This window comes from Canis lupus, chromosome 4 (assembly GCF_011100685.1).
Source record: "Canis lupus familiaris isolate Mischka breed German Shepherd chromosome 4, alternate assembly UU_Cfam_GSD_1.0, whole genome shotgun sequence".
Taxonomy (NCBI): domain Eukaryota; kingdom Metazoa; phylum Chordata; class Mammalia; order Carnivora; family Canidae; genus Canis; species Canis lupus.
Window position 1 is genome coordinate 20,401,577 of NC_049225.1, and position 21,318 is coordinate 20,422,894.

The 21,318-nt window shown below is 38.6% G+C and overlaps 1 protein-coding gene and 1 non-coding gene across 4 annotated transcripts in view; both read right to left on the minus strand.

Moving 5' to 3' along the window:
- Nucleotides 1-11,863: 11,863 nt before the first annotated feature.
- SLC25A16 (solute carrier family 25 member 16) overlaps nucleotides 11,864-21,318 on the minus strand; it is a 43,689-nt gene continuing 34,234 nt past the window's right edge. For 2 of the 3 annotated variants that reach the window (XM_038534134.1, XM_038534136.1), the window contains 3 exons: nucleotides 18,777-18,939; nucleotides 14,377-14,445; nucleotides 11,864-13,756 (listed from right to left, as the gene is read on the minus strand). In XM_038534134.1, coding sequence (XP_038390062.1) covers nucleotides 13,600-13,756; nucleotides 14,377-14,445; nucleotides 18,777-18,939 — 389 coding nt within the window. In that variant the 3' untranslated portion in view covers nucleotides 11,864-13,599. Of the gene's footprint in view, nucleotides 13,785-14,376; nucleotides 14,446-18,776; nucleotides 18,940-21,318 lie in introns of all 3 variants that reach the window. The other variant, XM_038534137.1, reaches the window with a different exon arrangement.
- LOC119871700 lies at nucleotides 17,126-17,208 on the minus strand. Its single transcript, XR_005358770.1, has one exon.

Here is a 21,318-nt window from a genome sequence, read left to right on the forward strand (position 1 = left end):
AGGCGCTGTGCGCATGCGCCCTTCCGCTGTAGTCCCCAGTGACCTGCGCGAAGGGGGCCCCTCCGGGAGGGGTGGGGTTAGCAGCCTTGGCTCCCTTGCCTTAGGGTTAGGAAAGCGGACTCTTCAGAATCTGGCCCAGACTACATGCTCCCGCACTTTCTCTAGACGTGCCAGCTCTTGCTCACACAATCTGAGGACAGAATCAATTGCCCAAACCCAGGCGTCCCTTTGTAGCTTGCAGATTTTTCCATTTTTGGAGAGAGGGAAACAATCTCTCCTCTTTTGTATTTAAGATTTTATTTTATTTTTATTTTTATTTATTTTATTTTATTTTACAGAGAGAGAACATAAGCAGGGGGGAAGGGCAGAGTGAGAGTGAGAGAAGTAGCTAGGAGGCTGAGCAGAGAGCCCCTGGTGAAGCTCCAAAACCAAAAGTCCACACTGGAGGACTGAGTCATCCTGGAGCCCCTCCTCTTTTTTTTTTTTTTTTTTGTTTGTTTGTTTGTTTGTTTGTTTTAGTGGAAAAACCCATTGAGAAAATAGAAGCTGTCAGGGACTTCCTCATCATGCCACAACTAAATATATAAAAGTACTAATATTTGTACTTGTCTCATAACCTATTTACACTTTTTTCTGCAGTGGCCAAAAGCAGTCCACTGATCAATGAATGAGCAATCCTACTTGTACTTATTCTCAAGGGCATTGCCTCTTCAGCTGTTTGGACATTCTCTTGTACAGTCAATGTGGCCCTCACTATTGGGTTGCTCCCAGGCTTGTAATATGGCCCAGTATCTCTCACCTTTTTTTTTCTTTTTAAAATGTATTTATTCATGAAAGAGAGAGAGGCAGAGACATAGGCATAGGGAGAAGCAGGGTCCCTGCAGGGAGCCCCACGCAGAACTCAATCCCAGAACCTCAGGATCAGGCCCTGAGCGGCAGCTGCTCAACCACAGAGCCACCCAGGCATCCCTATCTCCCACCTTCAAAAGATGTTACCTTGCAGGTGCCTGGATGGCTCAGAGGGTTAAGGGGTTAAGCGTCTACCTTTGCTCAGGTCATGATCCCAGAGTCCTGGGATAGAGCCCCACCTGGGACTCTTGGCTCAGTAGGAAATCCGCTTCTCCCTCTTCCTCTGTGATCTCTCTCTCCCTCTTCTCTCTCTCAAATAAATAGATAAAATCTTTAAAAAAAAAAATAAGGGACACCTGGGTGAATCAGCCATTGAGCGTCTGCCTTTGGCTCAGGCATGGTCTTGGGGTCCTGTGTTGGGTTCCTAGCAGGAAGCCTGCTTCTCCCTCTGCCTATGTCTCTGCCTCTCTCTGTGTCTCTCATGAATAAATAAATAAAATCTTTAAATAAATTAAAAAAAAAAAAAAAAGATGGGACGCCTGGGTGGCTCAGTAGTTGAGCACCTGCCTTGCGCTGGGGGCGTGATCCCAGAGTTTCATGGTCGAGTCCTACCTGGGGCTCCCCGCAGGGAGCCTGCTTCTCCCTCTGCCTGTGTCTCTGCCTTCTCTCTGTCTCTCATGAATAAATAAATAAAATCTTAAAAAAAAAAAATCACATGCTGCTTGGACTGAGCCAGACAGGTGCCCCATCATCCAATTTTAAAATAATCTTTATTAAAAGCTTTGTTTGGGGGGAATCTCTGGGTGGCTCAGTGGTTTAGTGCCTGCCTTTGGCCCAGGGTGTGATCCTGGAGTCCTGGGATCGAGTCCCACATCAGGCTTCCTGCATGGAGCCTGCTTCTTCCTCTGCCTGTGTCTCTGCCTCTCTCTCCTCTGTGTCTTTCATGAATAAATAAAATCTTAAAAAAATAAAAAATAAAGCTTTGTTTGGGGTGTCTGGGTGGCTCATTCGGTTAACTGTCTGCCTTCAGCTCAGGTCATGATCCCAGGGTCCTGGGCTGGGATGGAATCCCACATAAGGATCCCTGCTCAGCAGGGTGTCTGCTCCTCCCTCTCTCTCTACCCCTCCCTCTGCTTGTTCTCTCTCTCAAATAAAGAAATTTTTTTTTTTTTTAAGTAGTCTTTTGGGGCATGTGGGTGGCTCAGTCGGTTGAATAATCAGCTCTTGATTTGGGGTTAGATCATAATCTCAGGGTCCTGGGATCCAACCTAGGTCAGTCTCCACACTCAGTGGGGAGTCTGCTTCCCTCCCTCTGCCCTCCCTCCTCCAGCTCAGGTGTAGGTGCTCACACTCTCTCTCTAAAATAAATAAATCTAAATAAATAAATAAATAAATAAATAAATAAATAAATAAATAAATAAATAAATAAATAAAATCTTTGGAATGCCTGGGTGGCTCAGTGCTTGCGCTCCTGCCTTCCACCCGGGGCGTGATCCTGGAGTCCTGAGATTGAGTCCCACATCAGGCTCCCTGCGTGAAGCCAGCTTTTCCATCTGCCTGTGTCTCTGCCTCTCTCTCTCTCTCTCTCTCTCTGTGTCTCTCATGGATAAATAAATAAAAAATCTTTAAAAAAATAAATCTTTAAAAAAACAACAAGACTTTTAAAAAGTTGTGTTTTACTTTCATGTTGATTCAATCAAAATTATGAGAAATCTCTTGGGGAAGAAAATGGAAAAGACTTGCCTCTGATAGGGATAGTCTACCTGTGACACTGCACTCAGTTGGTTTTCCTCCAACCTCACAGGCCCTCCTCAGTCTCCTTTACTGTCTCTTCATTTTCTGCCCAATCTCTAAATGTTGAAAGTCCTCAGAGGTCAGTTCCAGAAAAATTTCTCCATCTACCAACTCCCTAAGTTATTTCATCTCTTCTCATGGTTTGAGATACTATCTCTCTCTTGCCAATTCTCAAATTCATGTATATAGGCAAGGCTTTTCCTCTGAATTCAAAAATCCAACTACATACTTAATATCTACACTTAGAAATATTTGGGGCGAGGGGAGTCTTTCATTATAACATGGCCAAAATGGAATTTTAAATTTTATCCACAGACCTGCTATTCTTCTCAGCACTATTCACCGAGAAGGTAAGGCCAGAAACCCAGAAGTTATCCTGATTCCTTTCTATTATTACTCACATCCAATCCATAGGCAGACCTATAGATTCAGCCTTTAAAGTTATCTTAAATCTCTTCATGGGGCACTGGAGTAACTTAGGCAGTTAAGCATCTGCCTTCTACTTGGGTCATGATCCCAGGGTCCTAGGATCAAGCCCCATATTGGGCTCTCTGCTTAGCAGGGAGCCTGCATCTCCCTATCCCTCTGCCTGCCACTCCCCCTGCTTGTGCTCTATGTCAAAAAAATAAATAAAATTTTTTTAAAAGTAAGCATGAAGAGATCTTCATGCTTTTCCATTTCCACAGTCACTATCTAATCATCATCTCTAACATAAAAAGCCACAGCACACTCTTAAATGCGCTTTCACTTTTGTCTCCCTGCAATTCAGTCCCTTTCCCCAATATTTTATCATGAAAACTCTCAAATGTACAGAATTATATAAGAAAGTATAAAATGAGGGGCACCTGGGTGGCATAATGGTTGAGTGCCTGTTTTCTGCTCAGGTAGTGATACTAGAGTCCTGGAATCGAGTCCCACATCAGGCTTCCTGCAGGAAGACTGCTTCTCCCTCTGCCTATGTCTCTGCTTCTCTCTGTCTCTCATGAATAAATAAATAAAATATTTTTTTAAAAAGAAAGTATAAAATGAACTCCCATATAGCTATTACCTAGATTTTATAATTAACATTTTGCTATCTTTGATTTATCACATGTGTATCTACATACCTCTATATATCCATGAATTCAAGGTGTTTTTTTAAAATGTGTTAAATAGGGATCCCTGGGTGACGCAGCGGTTTGGTGCCTGCCTTTGGCCCAGGGCGTGATCCTGGAGACCCAGGATCGAATCCCACATCGGGCTCCCGGTGCATGGAGCCTGCTTCTCCCTCTGCCTATGTCTCTGCCTCTCTCTCTTTCTCTCTCTGTGACTATCATAAATAAATAAAAATTAAAAATAAAATAAAATGTGTTAAATAAATAATAAATAAATAAAATAAAATGTGTTAACAAATAGCAGGCATCAGCTCATTTCATTCCTAAACACTTTAGCATGAATATCATTATATCATTAGCTAAAGTTCAACATTTCTTTACGGTACTTTTAAAATTTAATGTAAATTTTACGTGTAAAAAAATTTTTTTTTAAGATTTTCTTTATTCATGAGAGACACACAGAGAAAGGCAGAGACATAGGCAGAAAGAGAAGCAGGTTCTCTGTGAGAAGCCTGATGCTGAACTCGATCCCAGGACCCCTGGATCACAACCTGAGCCAAAGGCAGATGCTCAACCACTAGCCACCCAGGTGCCCCTAAAATTTTTAAATTTACATTTAAAAATACACAGCTCTTATGTGTACCATTTATTAAATTTTGACAAACATGTTTATTTATTTATTAAGATTTTATTTATTTATGCATGAGAGACATAGATAGAGAGAGGCAGAGACACAGGCAGAGGGAGAAGCAGGCTCCATGCAGGGAGCCCATCGTGGGACTAGATCCTGGGTCTCCAGGGTCAGGCCCTGGGCCGAAGGCGGCGCCAAACCGCTGAGCCACCCAGGCTGCCCAGACAAACCCCTACTAAGATAAAGAGTGTGTTGTCATCACCCCAGAAAAATTCTCTCATGCCCTAATAGAGAAGCAATAACTAGTCTGTTTTTTTACCTTTGTTTTTCACCAGAGATTAGATTTGTCTATTCTAGAACTCCATATAAATGGAATCATATAGTACACACTATTTTGTATCTGACATGCTTGATCATTTCTACACCTTTCTTTTTTTTTTTTTTTTTATAAGGTTTTTTGATCCTCCTGGGGGATCTTTTTTTTTTAATAATTTTTATTTATTTATGATAGTCACACACAGAGAGAGAGAGAGAGAGAGAGAGGCAGAGACACAGGCAGAGGGAGAAGCAGGCTCCATGCACCGGGAGCCCGACGTGGGATTCAATCCCGGGTCTCCAGGATCGCGCCCTGGGCCAAAGGCAGGCGCCAAACCGCTGCGCCACCCAGGGATCCCCCCATTTCTACACCTTTCAATGCAGTATGTCTGTTCAAATCCTTTGCCTATTTTTTTAAATTGCATTGTTCTTGGGGTGCCTGCCTGGCTCACTCAGTAGGGCACGGGATTCTTGATCTCAGGTTTTAAGTTCAGGTGCTATGTTGGGTGTAGAAATTACTTAAAATCTTCTAAAAAAATAAAATAAAATAAAATTGCATTGTTCTTTTATTATTGAGTTACAGAGATTCTTTGTATAATTCTGGATACAAGACTTTTGTCAGATAAGTTTGCAAGTATTTTCTCCCTTCTGTGGTTTGCTTGTCATCTTTTTTTTTTCTTAAGATTTTTTTTTTTTTTTAAGATTTTATTTTTAAGTACTCTCTACACCCAACATGGAGCTTGAGCTTACAATACCGAGATCAAGAGTTGCATGCTCTCTGACTCAGCCAGCCAGGCACCCCATTTACTCATCTTCTTAGTAAGAAGATCTTTAGATATGCAGAGGCTCAAGTCTTTTTGAAGTCTAATTTATCCATGTTTCTTCCATGCTTTTTGCTTCTTGTGACCTAAGAGTCTTTTCCAACCCATGTTATGAAGATATTCTGTTTTCTTCTTGAAGCTTGATTGTTCTTTTCTTTTCTTTTCTTTTCTTTTTTTTTTTTTTTTTTTAAGATTTTATTCATTTTTGAGAGAGAGAGCAGGAGCAGAGGGGAGCAGCAGAGGGAGAAAGAGAAGCAGACTCCCCACTGAGCAGGGAGCCAGACAGGGAGTTCTATCCTAGGACGCCGGGATCATGACCTGAACTGAAGGCAGATGCTTACCCAACTGAGCCACCCAGGCGCCTTTCATTGTTCTGTTTTTCATTTAGGTCCACAATCCATCTCAAATGAATTTGTCTGTGTGGTATGAGGTAGAGATTGAATCTTCCCCACCCACTATGTGCATATCCAGTTTTTCCAACAGCACTAGTTAAAAAGACTTTTCTTCCCCATAGGATTGCTTTGGCACCCTTAAATCCAATGACTATATAAGTATAGGTCTGATTCTCGGCTCTCTGTTCTTTTGATGTTTGTTGATCTTTATGCCAGATCCTCAATGTCATAATCACTACAGCTTTATAGTAAGTCATATGGTCAGGTAGTGATGTCTCTGTTCTTTTTTAAGATTGCTTTGGGTATTCTAGGTGTTTGAATTTCTGTATAAATTTTAGAATCAGATTGTAGTTTCTACAAAAGAGCCTAAGGGAATTATGGTTGAGATTGCATTTGATCTATAAATCAACTTGGAAAAATTTCTTTACACTCTAGAGTCTTCTAATTCATAAACATGTGTTATCTTTCCATTTATACAGATCTTTAATGTCTCTCAGCAATATTTTGTAATTGTCAGTGTAGAGCTCTTGCACACCTTTGACTAAGTTGAAATATTTTACATTTTTGATGCTATTATAGATTTTTTGTGTTTTTTCTCAAAGGTTTTATTCTATTATTTTTAAGATTTTATGTTTTGTGTAATCTCTACACCCAAAATGGGGCTTCAATTTACAACCCCAAGACCAAGAGTCACATGCTCTACTTATTGAGCCAGGCAGGCACCCCCAAAGATTTTTTTAAAAGATTTATTTTATTTTTTAAACATTTATTTATTTTTTTAAGATTTATTCATGATAGAGAGAGAGAGAGAGAGGCAGAGACACAGGAGGAAAGAGAAGCAGGTTCTATGCTGGGAGCCCGATGCGGAACTCGATCCTGAGACTCCAGGATCGCACCCTGGGCCAAAGGCAGGCGCCAAACCGCTGAGCCATCCAGGGATCCCCTTTATTTATTTTAGAGAGAAAGAGAGCACGAGTGAGAGGGGCAGGGAGAAAGACAGAGAATCTTCAAGGAGACTCTGAGCTGAGTGTGGAACCCAATGCAGACTTGATCTCACAATCCTGAGATCACAACCTGAGACAAAACCAAGAGTCATACGTTTCATTGACTGTGCCACCCAGGCACCCCTAAAGATTTTATTTTTTTAAGTAATTTCTAGACCCAGTGCACCAGGTGACTCAGTCACTTAAGTGTCTGCCTTCCACTCAGGTCATGACCCCAGGGTCCTGAGATCAAGCCCCACATCAAGCTCCCTGCTCAGTAGAGAGTCTGCTTCTCCTTCTCCATTCTCCTTCTGGTCCTCATGTTTATGCTCTCTCTGTCAAATAAATAAATAAATAAAGTCTTTAAAAAAAGTAATCTCTATACCCAATGTGAGGCTCAAACTCACAACCCAGAGATCAAGACTTTCATGGTACACTAACTGAGCCAGCCAGGCACTCCTGAATTTTTTTTTTTTTTTTTTTTTTTTTTTTTGTAAATCCTATTCCCAACACAGGACTTGAACTCACCACCCTGAGATCAAGAGTTGCATGCTTGGGATCCCTGGGTGGCTCAGTGGTTTAGAGCCTGCCTTTGGCCCAGGGCGTGATCCTGGAGTCCCAGGATCAAGTCCCACGTCCGGCTCCCAGCATGGAGCCTGTTTCTCTCTCTGTGTCTCTTGTGAATAAATAAATAAAATCTTTAAAAAAAATTAGTATCCTACCACTTAAAAAAAAAAAAAAAGAGTTGCATGCTTTACAAAATGAGCCAGCCAAGTACCTCTAAATGAAATTGCTCTTAAATTGTTTTCCAGAGTTGCTTGGTTGGCTCAATTAGTAGACCATGCAACTCGATCTCAGGATGGTGAGTTCAAGTCCCATCCTGGGTGTAGAGATTACTTAAAAGTAAAATCTCATAAAAGTGCATTAAAGTGGGATCCCTGGGTGACGCAGCAGTTTAGCGCCTGCCTTTGGCCCAGGGCGCGATCCTGGAGACCCGGGATCGAGTCCCACGTCAGGCTCCCGGTGCATGGAGCCTGCTTCTCCCTCTGCCTGTGTCTCTGCCTCTCTCTCTCTCTCTGTGACTATCATAAATAAATAAAAAAAAAATAAAAATTAAAAAAAATTAAAAAAAAAAGTGCATTAAAGTATTTAGGGGCACCTGAGTAGCTTAGTTGGTGGAGTATGTGACTCTTGATCTTGTGGTTGTGAGTTCAAGCCCTACATTGGGTGTAGAGATTACTTAAAAATAAATCTTTTAGGGGGGACTGGGTGGCTACGTTAAGCATCTGCCTTCAGTTCAGGTCATGATCCCAGAGTCTAGGATGGAGCCCTGAGTCAGGATTCCTGCTTGGTGGGGAGTCTGCTTCTCTCTCTCTTTCCCTCTGCCTCTCTCCACCACTTGTTCTCTCACTTTCTCAAATAAATAAATAAAATCTGAAAAAAGTGAAATATTTTGTGGGGGGGGGCAAATAAAAGTTTTTAAAAAATTTAAATTATATATTTGAACAGCCCGGGTGGCTCAGCGGTTTAGCGCCTGCCTTCGACCCAGGGCGTGATCCTGGAGACCCTAGATCGAGTCCCACGTGGGGCTCCCTGCATGGAGCCTGCTTCTCCCTCTGCCTGTGTCTCTCATGAGTAAATAAATAAAATCTTAAAAAAAAAAAAACTCTCTATATATGTAAACATGTAATCTGCAAATAGAGGGAATTTTGCTTCTTCCTTTCTGATCTTTATGCTTTTTATTTATTTTTCTTACCTATGTTCACTGGTTAAGTAGAAGTCGTGACACTGGACATCCTTATTACCTTCTACCTGGTATTAGGGGGAAAGCATTCAGTATTTCACCAGCTAGTACGGGGCTAGTTGTTGGTTTTTCATGGCTAACTGTTATGGCTATCTAAGACTATATAAAAGCAGAAACAAATCTCCCAAACTTTTTTTTTTAAAGATCTTATCTATTATTCATGAGACACACAGAGAGGCAGAGACATAGGCAGGGGGAGAAGCAGGCTCCCTGTGGGGAGCCGGACAAGGGACTCGATCCCAGGACCCAGGATCACGACCCGAAGCAAAGGCAGATGCTCAACCACTGAGCCACCCAGGCGTCCCAATTATTTTTTTTCTTAGATGTGCATTAGAATTCACATCTGAGCCTGGAGGTTTTTTTGTTTTTTTTTTTTAAGATTTTATTTGTTAACATAATCTCTACACTCAATGTGGGGCTTGAACCCACAACCACAAGATGAAGTGTCTCATTCATTCCACCAACTTGAGCCAGTCAGATGCCCTGAGACTGGAGTTTATTTGTGGAAGAATTTTTGATAAATTCAATTTCCTTAATTGGCTATGCAGATTTTATTTATGGTAGTTTTGGTTGTAATTTTCAAGACATCTGTCCATTTCACTTAAGTTGTTAAATTCTTTAGCAAAGAGTTATTTAGAAATTCCTTATTATCTTTTAAATATTTGTAGGATCCATAGTGATGTCCTCTCTTTAGTTGATATTAGCAATTTATGTTCTTTTTTAGTTATCAGTCTAGCTAGGAGCTTATCAATTAGTTGATCTTTTTCAAAGAACCAATTTTGGCGTTTGTTATTTTCTCTATTGTCTTAAATTTTGTTGATTTCTGTTTTAACTGCAAACTTTGTTGACAAAGCAATCTTTTGTAAAAAAAATTTTTAACGAGTTTTATTTATTTATTCATGACACAGAATGAGAGAGAGAGAGAGAGGGAGAGAGGCAGAAACACAGGCAGTGAGAGAAGCAGGCTTCCTGTGGGGAGCCTAAAGCAGAACTCAATCCCAGGACCTTAGGATCACGACCTGAGCCAAAGGCAGATGCTCAATCACTGAACCACCCAGGTGCCCCAGTAGAGCAATCTCTGTAAAAACATTATCAGACAATTTTATTTCCCTGCTGAAAACCTTGAAGCATTTCCCATGGCATTTAGGATAAAAGACAAAATGATTACCGTATCATGTAGAGCCCTCTGTGACTTGGCCTTTGTCTACTTCTCCAATACTGCTTGTGGCTACTCCTTCACTCACAGTGTTTCATTCACAGTAGACTTTTGACAATTCCCATGTCAAGCCAAGCTTTTTCTTGTCTGAAGCTCTTCTCTTCACCTGGGCCATTCTTCCCCCACAACCCTGCATGGCTATTTCCTTTTTATCCTTCATGTGTCAGTTTAAAGTATAGCATATCAAACTTTACCCTGACCATTCTAAAGTAGCTTTCTGGTCTTTACACCTGACAATTATTCTTTATCATGTAATCTACTTATTTAATAAGCGCTTTCCATAAATTATAATTTTTTATTAGTTTATGTTTGTAGACATGTTCAAATTTGACATTAGAATTCCATCTGGATAGGATACTACTGCATTGAAGTACAATGCATTACTAGCATTACGGCTAGTAGAGTAGGCTGTAGATTTAGACTGTCTGAATTTGAATCCTAGATCCACCACTTACTGTATGAATTTGAGCAAGTTTTTTGATCTCGTTGGACTTCCATTATTCCATCCGTAAAAAAAGGAATATTAAATAGTACCTATCCTATAGCTGTTGTAGAGCTAAAGCATCAAAAGTGCATAAAACAAAAAAAAAAAAAAAAAAAAAAAAAAAAAAAAAAAAAAAAAAAAAAAAAAGTGCATAAAACAAACCATGAAACATAGTAAGTCCTCAGGAAATACACATGACAAATATATGTTGTCATTGATGTCTAGGGCCTCAGTGTCTTATTCAAAGAACAGCTGTGAGCAATTGTGTAAAGTGTTCAGTTCATTTCTATAAAACCAAATGAATGAATTTTTCAAATTGCTCTTCCCAGGGAATGTTTGTGCCTTATTTCTCTCTACTGAACATAATGTCTCCAAAAACAGAGACCACGCCATCTTTCTTTAGCAAACATCACTGAGTCCCTATTATGGTGCCAAACCCTGTGCTCCTGATAGGGAATATGAAGGCAGAGCTCTGCCCCTGTGAGAAACAATTGGGGCAACATAGGTAAACAGTTACCATAAAGTGTAGTACATACTCTACTAGAGAAATACCTGCTGTTAGATACTATTGGACATACAAATCAGACTTTAAGTACACAGCTAATAGCCCTCCCAAGGTAAGTTCTCCATAATGCTGACATAATGCCTGACACACAATGGGTGCTGAATAAATGGATGTTGAATATCCAGAGAGGTATTAGGGTAAGATACTATCATATATACCTTTCTAACTCCATACCCTTGAGAGCTCGGAGTGGTACTTCACTTACCAATCCCTAAGACCAGACCACTGTCCCATTTTAGAGATCAAAGGACTATTCCCACAAAGGGCAGGAACAGTAACAATGGAAATCAAAACAGAAAAAGTCAATCTTTGAGACGCCTGGGTGGCTCAGCGGTTTAGCGCCTGCCTTTGGCCCAAGGCGTGATCCTGGAGTCCCTGGATCAAGTCCCACATCAGGCTCCCTGTCTGGCGCCTGCTTCTCCCTCTGCCTATGTCTCTGTCTCTCTCTCTGTGTCTCTCATGAATAAATAAAATACTAAAAAAATAGTTGATCTTCATTGGAAGATAGCCTAGCAAGATACACTTTGGGTTATGAATCTGAAATAAATCAGATATAAATATAGTCATTATTTTAAATATTCTTCTGTTGTGACTACTTATGTTTAGCATTTGTACTTCAATAATGTGAAGTTTTTAAAAATAATGTGAATAGTTAAAAAAAAGAGAATGTCAAAATATAAATAAAATTTATTTATTTATTAAAGATTTTACTTATTTATTCATGAGATACACAGAAAGAGAGGCAAAGACACAGGCAGAAGGAGGAGAAGCAGGCTCCACACAAGGAGCCCGATGCGGGACTTGATCCTGGGAATCTAGGATCATGCCCTGAGCCAAAGGCAGACGCCCAACCACTGAGCCACCCAGGCGTCCCTAAAATTTATTTTTAATATCCTATGTATTCTATAACAGACATAGAATGTAAATTTTTATTTAAAAAAATATTTGCAGTTCTCTTTTATTGATAACATAACTGAGATACTTATTTTATACATTTAAATTATCTTGAGATTTGATAACAATATTTAGCTACAATGTAGCCCAGGAATGAAAATATACAAAATAGTTTTAAGAACACATATATTTCTACCTGTGGGTACACTTACAAATCATACAAAGATACATATTTATTTTAAAATAAAGACTTTGAAAATGAAACCAGTTCATCTAATTTTTACCAATGCATGACAAAAAATCTTTTATGCAGACAAAATCTGAAGCAGAAATAACACTTTCAACTTAGTTTTCTAATACATCAATTAGATGGTAACTAGACTTATTGTGGTGATTATATTGCAGTAAATACAAATATTGAATCATTACATTGTGCACCTGAAACTAATATATTGTTATATGTCAATTTTACCTCAATACAAAAATTATAAAGTTAGAGCAATTAAAATAGTTTGCATTGATCAAAAAAAAAATCACATCAATTCTACAAATCACTACTTCTGGACAGAATTATAATTGTTCCCTTCCCATTTCTGTCATGCTTACAATAAAAGATAAAAAGTGTTCTAAACACAATAAATGGAATTCTTATATTTTAAACTATTTTAATATGAAGAATAACAATTAAATCATGTTTTACGTTTCTACTTAAGTTTATATTGCACTAAAATTATTTTACATGGAAGAACTAGTCAATGTATCATGATAAAATACCTTAGAAACATTCTTTGACATTCACATCTATATTAATGGATATTTCACAGTCCATTTAAATTTCCTAGTGTATACCAAATGACCTAACAAAAACAAATCTATAATGCTAATCTGTTTTGAAAGCAAAGATATTCAGTATTTATTATTACTGCTTTTGAAGAATACATTGACTTTTAAAAACAAATTTAAGTCAGTCATAGTCCCTAGAAATAACAGTTGAGCAATACCTGAAAATTCTTCATTTATTGTTGAGTTTCTACAAGACTAATTTTTAAATACAACATTTATTTTATTTAAAAACAGAGAAAAACTGTCAGTCCTTCTATGCAGTGGAGCAGAGTTAAGAGAAGAGAGATAAGAATAATCTTCAATGCTGGCTTCTAAGCTACAGGTTTTTAAATTTATTTTTTTTTTATTTTAGTAATCTCTACACCCAAAGTGGGCTCAAAATTATGACCTCAAGATTAAGAGTTGCATGCTCCTCTGGGTGGGCCAGCCCGGTGGCCCCCTAAGCTATGTTTTATATGACTTAAAAATTCAGTTTTCATTATTCTACTGCAATATAACCAAGCCTATTTATTATAATAATAATAATAACCAATGTTAGAGTCTTTGAAATCATGATCATAAATAAAGCTTGGAATTAAAGCATGATAAAGCTAATAGCAAGCTCTTGAATCCCATTTTAAGTTTGTTCTACTTGCAAATAACACTTTAAAACAGTTTCAAATAACGTCACTGATTAGCCAGCATCAGCTTAGGAATTTTTTCAACGTTCTAAGGTATAACTTTTGGCATCAAAAAGCACAGTAAGCACTTTTGATTTGTGATGAATAAAAAAATCAAGTATAAGTATTAAAATAGCAGTGGTTCCTGTGACAAGGCAAATATCCCCCTTCAAGTAATATTCTCCCTAAAATTAAAGTAACATTTTATTTCTCCCTCGGAGATTTTACTAAGGAAAAAAAAAATCATGATTTTCTTTAGTTGAGGTGAAAAAACTGCTTCATAAGTTCATATGTTGTAAAAGCTACTGCTTGAGAGGGAACACAGCGAATGTAATTAAGAGATAAACCACGATATAATCCTCTTCGAATTCCATGGTGTCCATAGACGTACTTCATAGTCTCCCACATGGTACTGAAAGACAATGGTTATATGATGACACCTTTATACCCACTCATGAAGAGACAATTTCAAAATCCGTAATAGCATTTTAAATTTTTTATAAAGGAGTTTTTTCTTTTAAAAGATTTTGAGACAGAGAGAGCACACATGCAGAAGCACATGAGCAAGGGGAGGAGCATAATGAGAAGCAGGCTCCCTCCTGAGCAAGGAGCCCTATGTAATCCTGGGACTCTGGAATCATGATCCAAAGGCAGATGCTTGACCAACTGAGCCACGAGGTGCCCCCATAATAGCATTTCTAAAAGAAGCCAAAATGCCATCTTGACTAGTTTTTGGAAGCAAAGTGTAAAAAAATAAGCTGAAAATTCACAATAAAGCAACACTTCATTCCAAGTACAAGCACTATGTACAGAATTGCCGGGCTTATTAATACATCTATTCTGTTTGGACTATGTCTGTAACATTCACTGACAACACTATTTCATAATAATATCTAGACTACTGGTAAGACCACAGTCCTATCTCCCTACTTACTTTATTTTATTTTATTTTATTTTTTTTGGTACCAGGAGTGGGGTTACTTTAAACATTACATTTCCTAAAGAAAATGATCAAAGACATAGAGAACTTACAGGCACTTTTCAAATTCTGGAAGAGCAGTTCCTAACTGCATTCGCCGACGAGTTACATCAAATGGGTAGCTAAAAGAAGAAAAAGGCAAAAGGACTTAAAAATGACTTTTAGTGTTCTATTCAACAATTATTGATTACAAAGTCCTATATATTATTTCCTTAGGAAAGAATGCATTTCTATGCCTTTATTGTCTAATCTAGGAGTATATAAGCACATGAATAAATCAACTAGCAATACAGAGATCTTGCTTTTGCTTATGTGAGTCCATTGGTTAGATGATTCTTCTCTCTCATCACTTCAATATAGAGTTCTATTCATTCCTCGGGGCCAAATTAAATGCCACTTTCTGAAGATTTAAACTGGATATTTTTCATTGTTGGAACCCTAAGACAGGGTTTCTCAACTTTGTCATTGACATTTTAGGTTAGGTAATACTTAGCTATGGGGGTCTATCCTGTGCACTGTGGGATGTTTAAGTGCATCCCTGGCCTCTACCTACTACATGCCAGTAGCATACCCTCAGCTTGACAGCCAATATTGTCTCCAGACATTAATAAATGTCCACTGGAAGCAAAATCACCCCTAGTTGAGAACTACTACTCTAAGAGTTATTCAGCAAGTCCCCCTGTATATAGTAGACCAACAAAAATGTTTCCTTATGGGCAAAAATAAACAATTACAGATACGGAATTTAGAAGATAGAAAATTCTATGTAAAAAAATTACCTGAAATGAAATACATAAAAGTAGCCTCTTTTTAGGAGTGTGACCCCAGGTGATTTTTTAAAATTCCTTTAATATTGCTAATATTAACTACCTGTGTTAGGTTCTGTGCTAAACAATTTATGTAAATTATCTCATTCCATCTTCAAAACTGCATGAACTAGGTACTATTATCCCAACATTAAGAAAACTGAATCTTGGGATCCCTGGGTGGCGCAGCGGTTTGGCGCCTGCCTTTGGCCCAGGGCGCGATCCTGGAGACCCGGGATCGAATCCCACGTGGGGCTCCCGGTGCATGGAGCCTGCTTCTCCCTCTGCCTGTGTGTCTGCCTCTCTCTCTCTCTCTCTCTCTCTCTCTCTCTCTCTGTGTGTGTGACTATCATAAATAAATAAAAATTTATTAAAAAAAAAAAAAACTGAATCTTGGGCAGCCCCGGTGGCGCAGCGGTTTGGTGCCGCCTGCAGCCTGGGGTGTGATCCTGGAGACCCGGGATCGAGTCCCACATCGGGCTCCCTGCGTGGAGCCTGCTTCTCCCTCTGTCTGTCTCTGCCCCTCTCTCTGTCTATGAATAAAAAAATAAAATCTTTAAAAAAAAAAAAAAGAAAGAAAGAAAACTGAATCTTGGGCAGCCCTGGTTTAGCGCCACCTTTGGCCGGGGGTGTGATCCTGGAGACCTGGGATCGAGTCCCATACCAGGCTTCCTGCATGGAGGCTGCTTCTCCCTCTGCCTGTGTCTCTGCCTCTCTCTCTCTCTCTCTCTCTCTGAGTCTGTCATGAATAAATAAGTAAAATCTTAAAAAAAAAAAAAAAAAAAAAACCTTAAAAAAAAGAAAAAGAAAATTGAATCTTAGAGACATTCTCCAGTATCACAGAGCTACTTTCTACTTTCCTATTCAAAGATCTCCGTGGTAACTTAATATATACCTAAGTGATACACAACAAAAACAGTAAATACTTTTATATACATTTATATTTACAATGAAATGTTGTAATTAAAAAGAAACTACATTTTTTAACCAAACAGCTTAAGAAATAACATTACCAATCACTGAAGTGCCATATACATTTTAAAAGCATCTCCAGGAATTATTTTTTAATGAAGGTTGTAAGAGGAAGAAACTTTATGGGAATTAAGGGACAAAAACCTCAACCCGAAAGATTCAGTTTCAGAGAAAAGATATATGTGAGTACAAGGAATTGGATAGTAGAAAGGAGAGAATGTAAGAAGACCAGGTACAAGGAGTAGAACAAGGGAAATAACAATGGGAAAGAAAGAAAAAAGGCACTCTAGGCAGTATTCTACAGTAAAAAACAAGACAGAATGATAATTGAAAACGTACAATATGAAAATTGATTTCAAGGTATTTCCAGGGCTAGAAGGTTCATGGTTATAGTAACAAACAGTAAAGCTAGGAGCTGAGGATTGTCACCAGGAGAAAGACAAGTAATGTCTGAACTATGAAGTTGCACTGATGGCAGAAGTCCAAGTAGAAACATCCAAGAGCCTGCTACAGAAGTAATGGAGAGACAGTAATGGGAGACTTAAATAGAATTTGTTATCTGTGCAGAAGTGACCACTGAAACCGTAAAGATAGATGAACTATTCTAGATATTTATAGGAAGAGAAGAGGATTAAACACAGGCAAGGGCCTTAAAAAAAATCAGCATGGATAGGTAGGAAGAGGAGGACATGAATCAGCAGGACACCTGAAAACTGAAAAGCGAAGGCTGGGAAAGTTGATCGCCAAGAGAGGGTACTGTGACAAAAAACCCAGAATTAGAACAATTGCAAGGAAGCAAAAGGACTGAGAGGAAGTCTTTGGACCTGGTAAGAGTCAACAGGTATAGTATATAGCTTAAGAAAAGAAGTGAGAGAAAAAAGGCAGATCTTAAGAATCTAAATTAGAAGTGAGTAGCAAAGAAAGGCAGTAAAAGCAAGAAGAGAATCAGAACAGATGGAAAGTGATCATGTTTCTATAAATGTGCAAGGTTCCACAGCCAGGTTTTCATTTTTTTCCCCCCCGGAGGTCTCAGTCGGCTCTTAGCATCCACTCCATCATCTGGTTCCTAGAACTCAGATTGCGCAGTGGTCACGTCATCATCGACCGGGGCTCGCAGCTACCGGGCAGGGGCCTCCCCAACCGCGCCCGCCTCCCTGCCTCCCTGCCTCCCCGCCCCGGTCCCCAGCCCCACCTTACCCCACACGTTTTTGTTTTTTTTTTTCTTTTTTTTTCTTTTTTTATGATAGTCACAGAGAGAGAGAGAGGCAGAGACACAGGCAGAGGGAGAAGCAGGCTCCATGCACCGGGAGCCCGATGTGGGACTCGATCCTGGGTCTCCAGGATCGCGCCCTGGGCCAAAGGCAGGCGCTAAACCGCTGCGCCACCCAGGGATCCCTATTTTTTTTTTTTACCCACACGTTTTCATAATCCTCTCAGGCTCCAGGTCAGCTGTGCCAAGCGGAGCTCGATCATTTAAGGAAAATACCGCGAGCTCACGAGGGGGCTACATTGGGGACTTGGGGACTTCCCGCGCTTCCAACCCCCCCCCCGACCACCACCCCTCACCCCCTACCGGGTCCTCCCGGCCCCTCTCCCCACAGCCAGGTTTTCAAAAATAAACCAATATACCTTTTCTTCTTTACCTTCAACCTAGTATGATTTGCTTCTACAGACAAGTACACTGAATCTCGTTTCACAAAGGCAATCCTTAATTGTAAAGTCCAATAAACACCTTATGTTTCAGTATTTATCTTACTTTGACTTTTCTTTTTCATTGGATACTCTTTTTTGTCTTTGTGACACTATTACTTCCTGTTTCTCAGGATACTCCTCAGTCACAGAAAGCTTTTCTTCATGTTCGTGAAAAGCTCCTGCAAGTGTTCCAGCCTCTTTTTATTTCATCTACTCAATCTCTCTTGGGCTGGGAAATTCTTGGAAGTCACCTTTCCAAATTAAAATATAGTAATACCTTTATCTATATTCCCACTACAACTTATATTAATATATAACTCCACTGTATTGCCACTGTCTTAATAAGAATATAGGCTTGTTGAGAAAATAACTTTGTTTTTCCTTTAGCATGTATCTCAAAGCCTAGTACACTGCCTGGCACAAAGGAGGCCTTCAAGATTTAGTGCCAGAAAGTGCCTCCTCTCCTTCACTCTCTCTCTCATTCTTTCTCTCTCTCTTTCACAAACACACACACACAAATGACTCAAATTTCAAAAACCCATAAAGGCAAATTCATAAGAAAATATGAAGACTATAATTAGTAATTCTTTATAGCTTACTTTTTTTTCTTTCATTAAAAAAAATTTTGTTTTAAAGATTTTATTTTTAACTAATCTCTACACCCAATATGGGGCTTGAACTTAAAACTCCAAGATCAAGAGTTGCAGACTCTACCAGCTGAGCCAGCCAGGTGGCCCTCTTTCTTTTATATGAATCCACAAAAATTTTGATAGGTTCAAACTAATCTGGTCAACATGGCATCTAATTATTTATAATATGCTTAAAGTGCAGGTGCATCTGGAAAAATGTATTAGATTACTGCTTATATTTTGCAAGGGATCCTGTGTTTTAATAATTAGAAAAAATAAAATGATTTAACTGACACTGAAAATCAAGATTGAGAAATTGCAATTTGATTGAATTAAGTTGATGAAGAGACTTACGATATTGTCTGTGCTATTGCTCCAGCAACACCACCACAAAGTAAGTTTATGTGGGTTTTCAAAACTAAGACATTAGGATTGTCTGATGAAGGTCTGCCAAGAAGGGTAGGAGCATGGGAAAGCCCAACACTCTTTAAGGTACCAAAAGTAAAAAATGAAACACCTGAAAAACAAAATATAAATTCACCACAATGCTTTTAACATTACATGAACCATGAAAAGACACCATTCTTCATAATAAACAATTAACTCAAGAAACAAACTATACATTTCCTGATTTCTGATGTTTGGCTTAATCTAAAAGAAAAAGGTTTAATTAATGTTTATAAATAACCTAGAGATGACAAAATAACTACCTATAAAAATTATAGGCATGGTTTTCACACGCTAATATATGCTGTAGTTTACTGAATAAAGGCAGAGTTGGTTATAAATGCCATCTTATGTATTAATAGAATTAAGTAGTTTTCCAAGGTTTCGCATGAGTAAAAGTTAAATTCATGATTAATAATTACAAGTAAATATGACAACTTATATTTACAATAATGATCATGATAAGATAAAGGTGAAAACTTCAGAAGTGACAAAGAAATTTTTTTTTAACTCAGTGTCTAATTTTGTCTCGAATGAAGAGTTGTTACCATGAGAGAAATGTTCATATTGGATCACGAAATCCAATATGAATTAGTGAAATCTAGTAAATATTAAATTATCAATAATACACACTTGGCGTGTGCTGAACATTTACATGATTTTTATTTTTTTATTTTTTAAATTTTATTTATTTATGATAGTCACAGAGAGAGAGAGAGAGAGAGAGAGAGAGAGAGGCAGAGACACAGGCAGAGGGAGAAGCAGGCTCCATGCACCGGGAGCCCGATGTGGGATTCGATCCTGGGTCTCCAGGATCGCGCCCTAGGCCAAAGGCAGGTGCCAAACCGCTGCGCCACCTAGAGATCCCATACATGATTTTATAATAGACCCATTAAAGTCTTACTTTCACAAAATCAAGAATAGAATTCAAGGAATCCTATCAACTATACTCAAGGTAACTTGATACCTATTAAATTTTAAAATATATTTAAAATATGCTCTATACTTTTTTTTTTTAATCATAGTCACAGAGAGAGAGAGAGAGGCAGAGACAGAAGCAGGCTCCATGCACCGGGAGCCCGATGTGGGATTCGATCCCGGGTCTCCAGGATTGCGCCCTGGGCCAAAGGCAGGCGCCAAACCGCTGCGCCACCCAGGGATCCCAAAATATGCTCTATACTTAACAAGAAACAAGCACTAACAAAAATTCAGTCGAGGAGAATACCTCAATATATGCATTTATTCTTTATACAAAATTCTTATATAATATAGTATTTGAATTGATGGCATACAATTATAGAATATTCATATACTTTTATATTTGGGAAATCTATTTAAAAGACTTAATCTAGGGCAGCATGGGTGACTCAGTGGTTTAGTGCCATCTTCAGCTCAGGTGCCAGCTTCAGATCAGACTGATCCTGGAGGCCTGGGATGGAGTCCCACATTAGGCTCCTTCTCTAATGGAGCCTGCTTCTCCCTCTTTTGTGTCTCTGCCTCTCTCTCTCTCTCTGTGTCTCGCATGAATAAATAAATAAAATCTTTAAAAAACAAAAAATAAAAGGCAATCTAAAATTTGAAAAAGCTCACAGTGAGGAAATACATAGCAAATTAAATGTAAGTTGGAAAAATCAGAAATACCTAAATGTGGAATAATATTCAGTGAAATATGATACAACTAATAAAAATGACATTTGTGAAGAGTATTCAAATATATGAAAAATGTTTGAGAAATGGAGAAATAAAATTATATATATACTATAATTAGGTTAAAATCTATTTTAAAAACAAAAAACTTAGAGAAGAAAATAGAGCAAAAAAATTATAGAGTTCTGCTTCCAACATAATGGCAATCTAGGTATTCTGAATGACTTTGTCATTGCTATTGTTGTTGCAAAAAAGGATGAGAAGGAGAACCCGAGGACTACAGCCTTCCAACAACATAAGCTGGAGCCCACTTGGGAGTTGTAGGCCCATGAGAATGGTGAAGTGACTCTATATAATGAAGCCAAGAGCCACAAAGCTATTGAGATGGATCATGCCACTGGGTCTGCAGAAGATGGAATCGCTGGGTCTGAAACTCAGAGATTATGATCAAGTAATGGGGTCATAATTAAAGGCCACCAACCATAGGACGGAGCAAAATAAATTTACATATTTATAAAAGAATGGTAAGGGAAGGGTTCAGAAAAATAAGGCAGAAATATTTTAAAACATGAAAAGAAAAGCCATAGGTAGAAATCAAATAGCAAAGGATAGAAAGTACAAATGTATGAAAAATCACAACTATTAGGTGGGTAAATTGACAATTAAAGATTTTACAGACCAGATTTTTAAAAATAACCACTTACATAATGGTTGCAAAAGAAATACTTAAAACATAAAGACATGAAAAAGTAGAAAATGAAAGGATGAAAAAAGATATACTAGGCAAATATTAACTTGGATA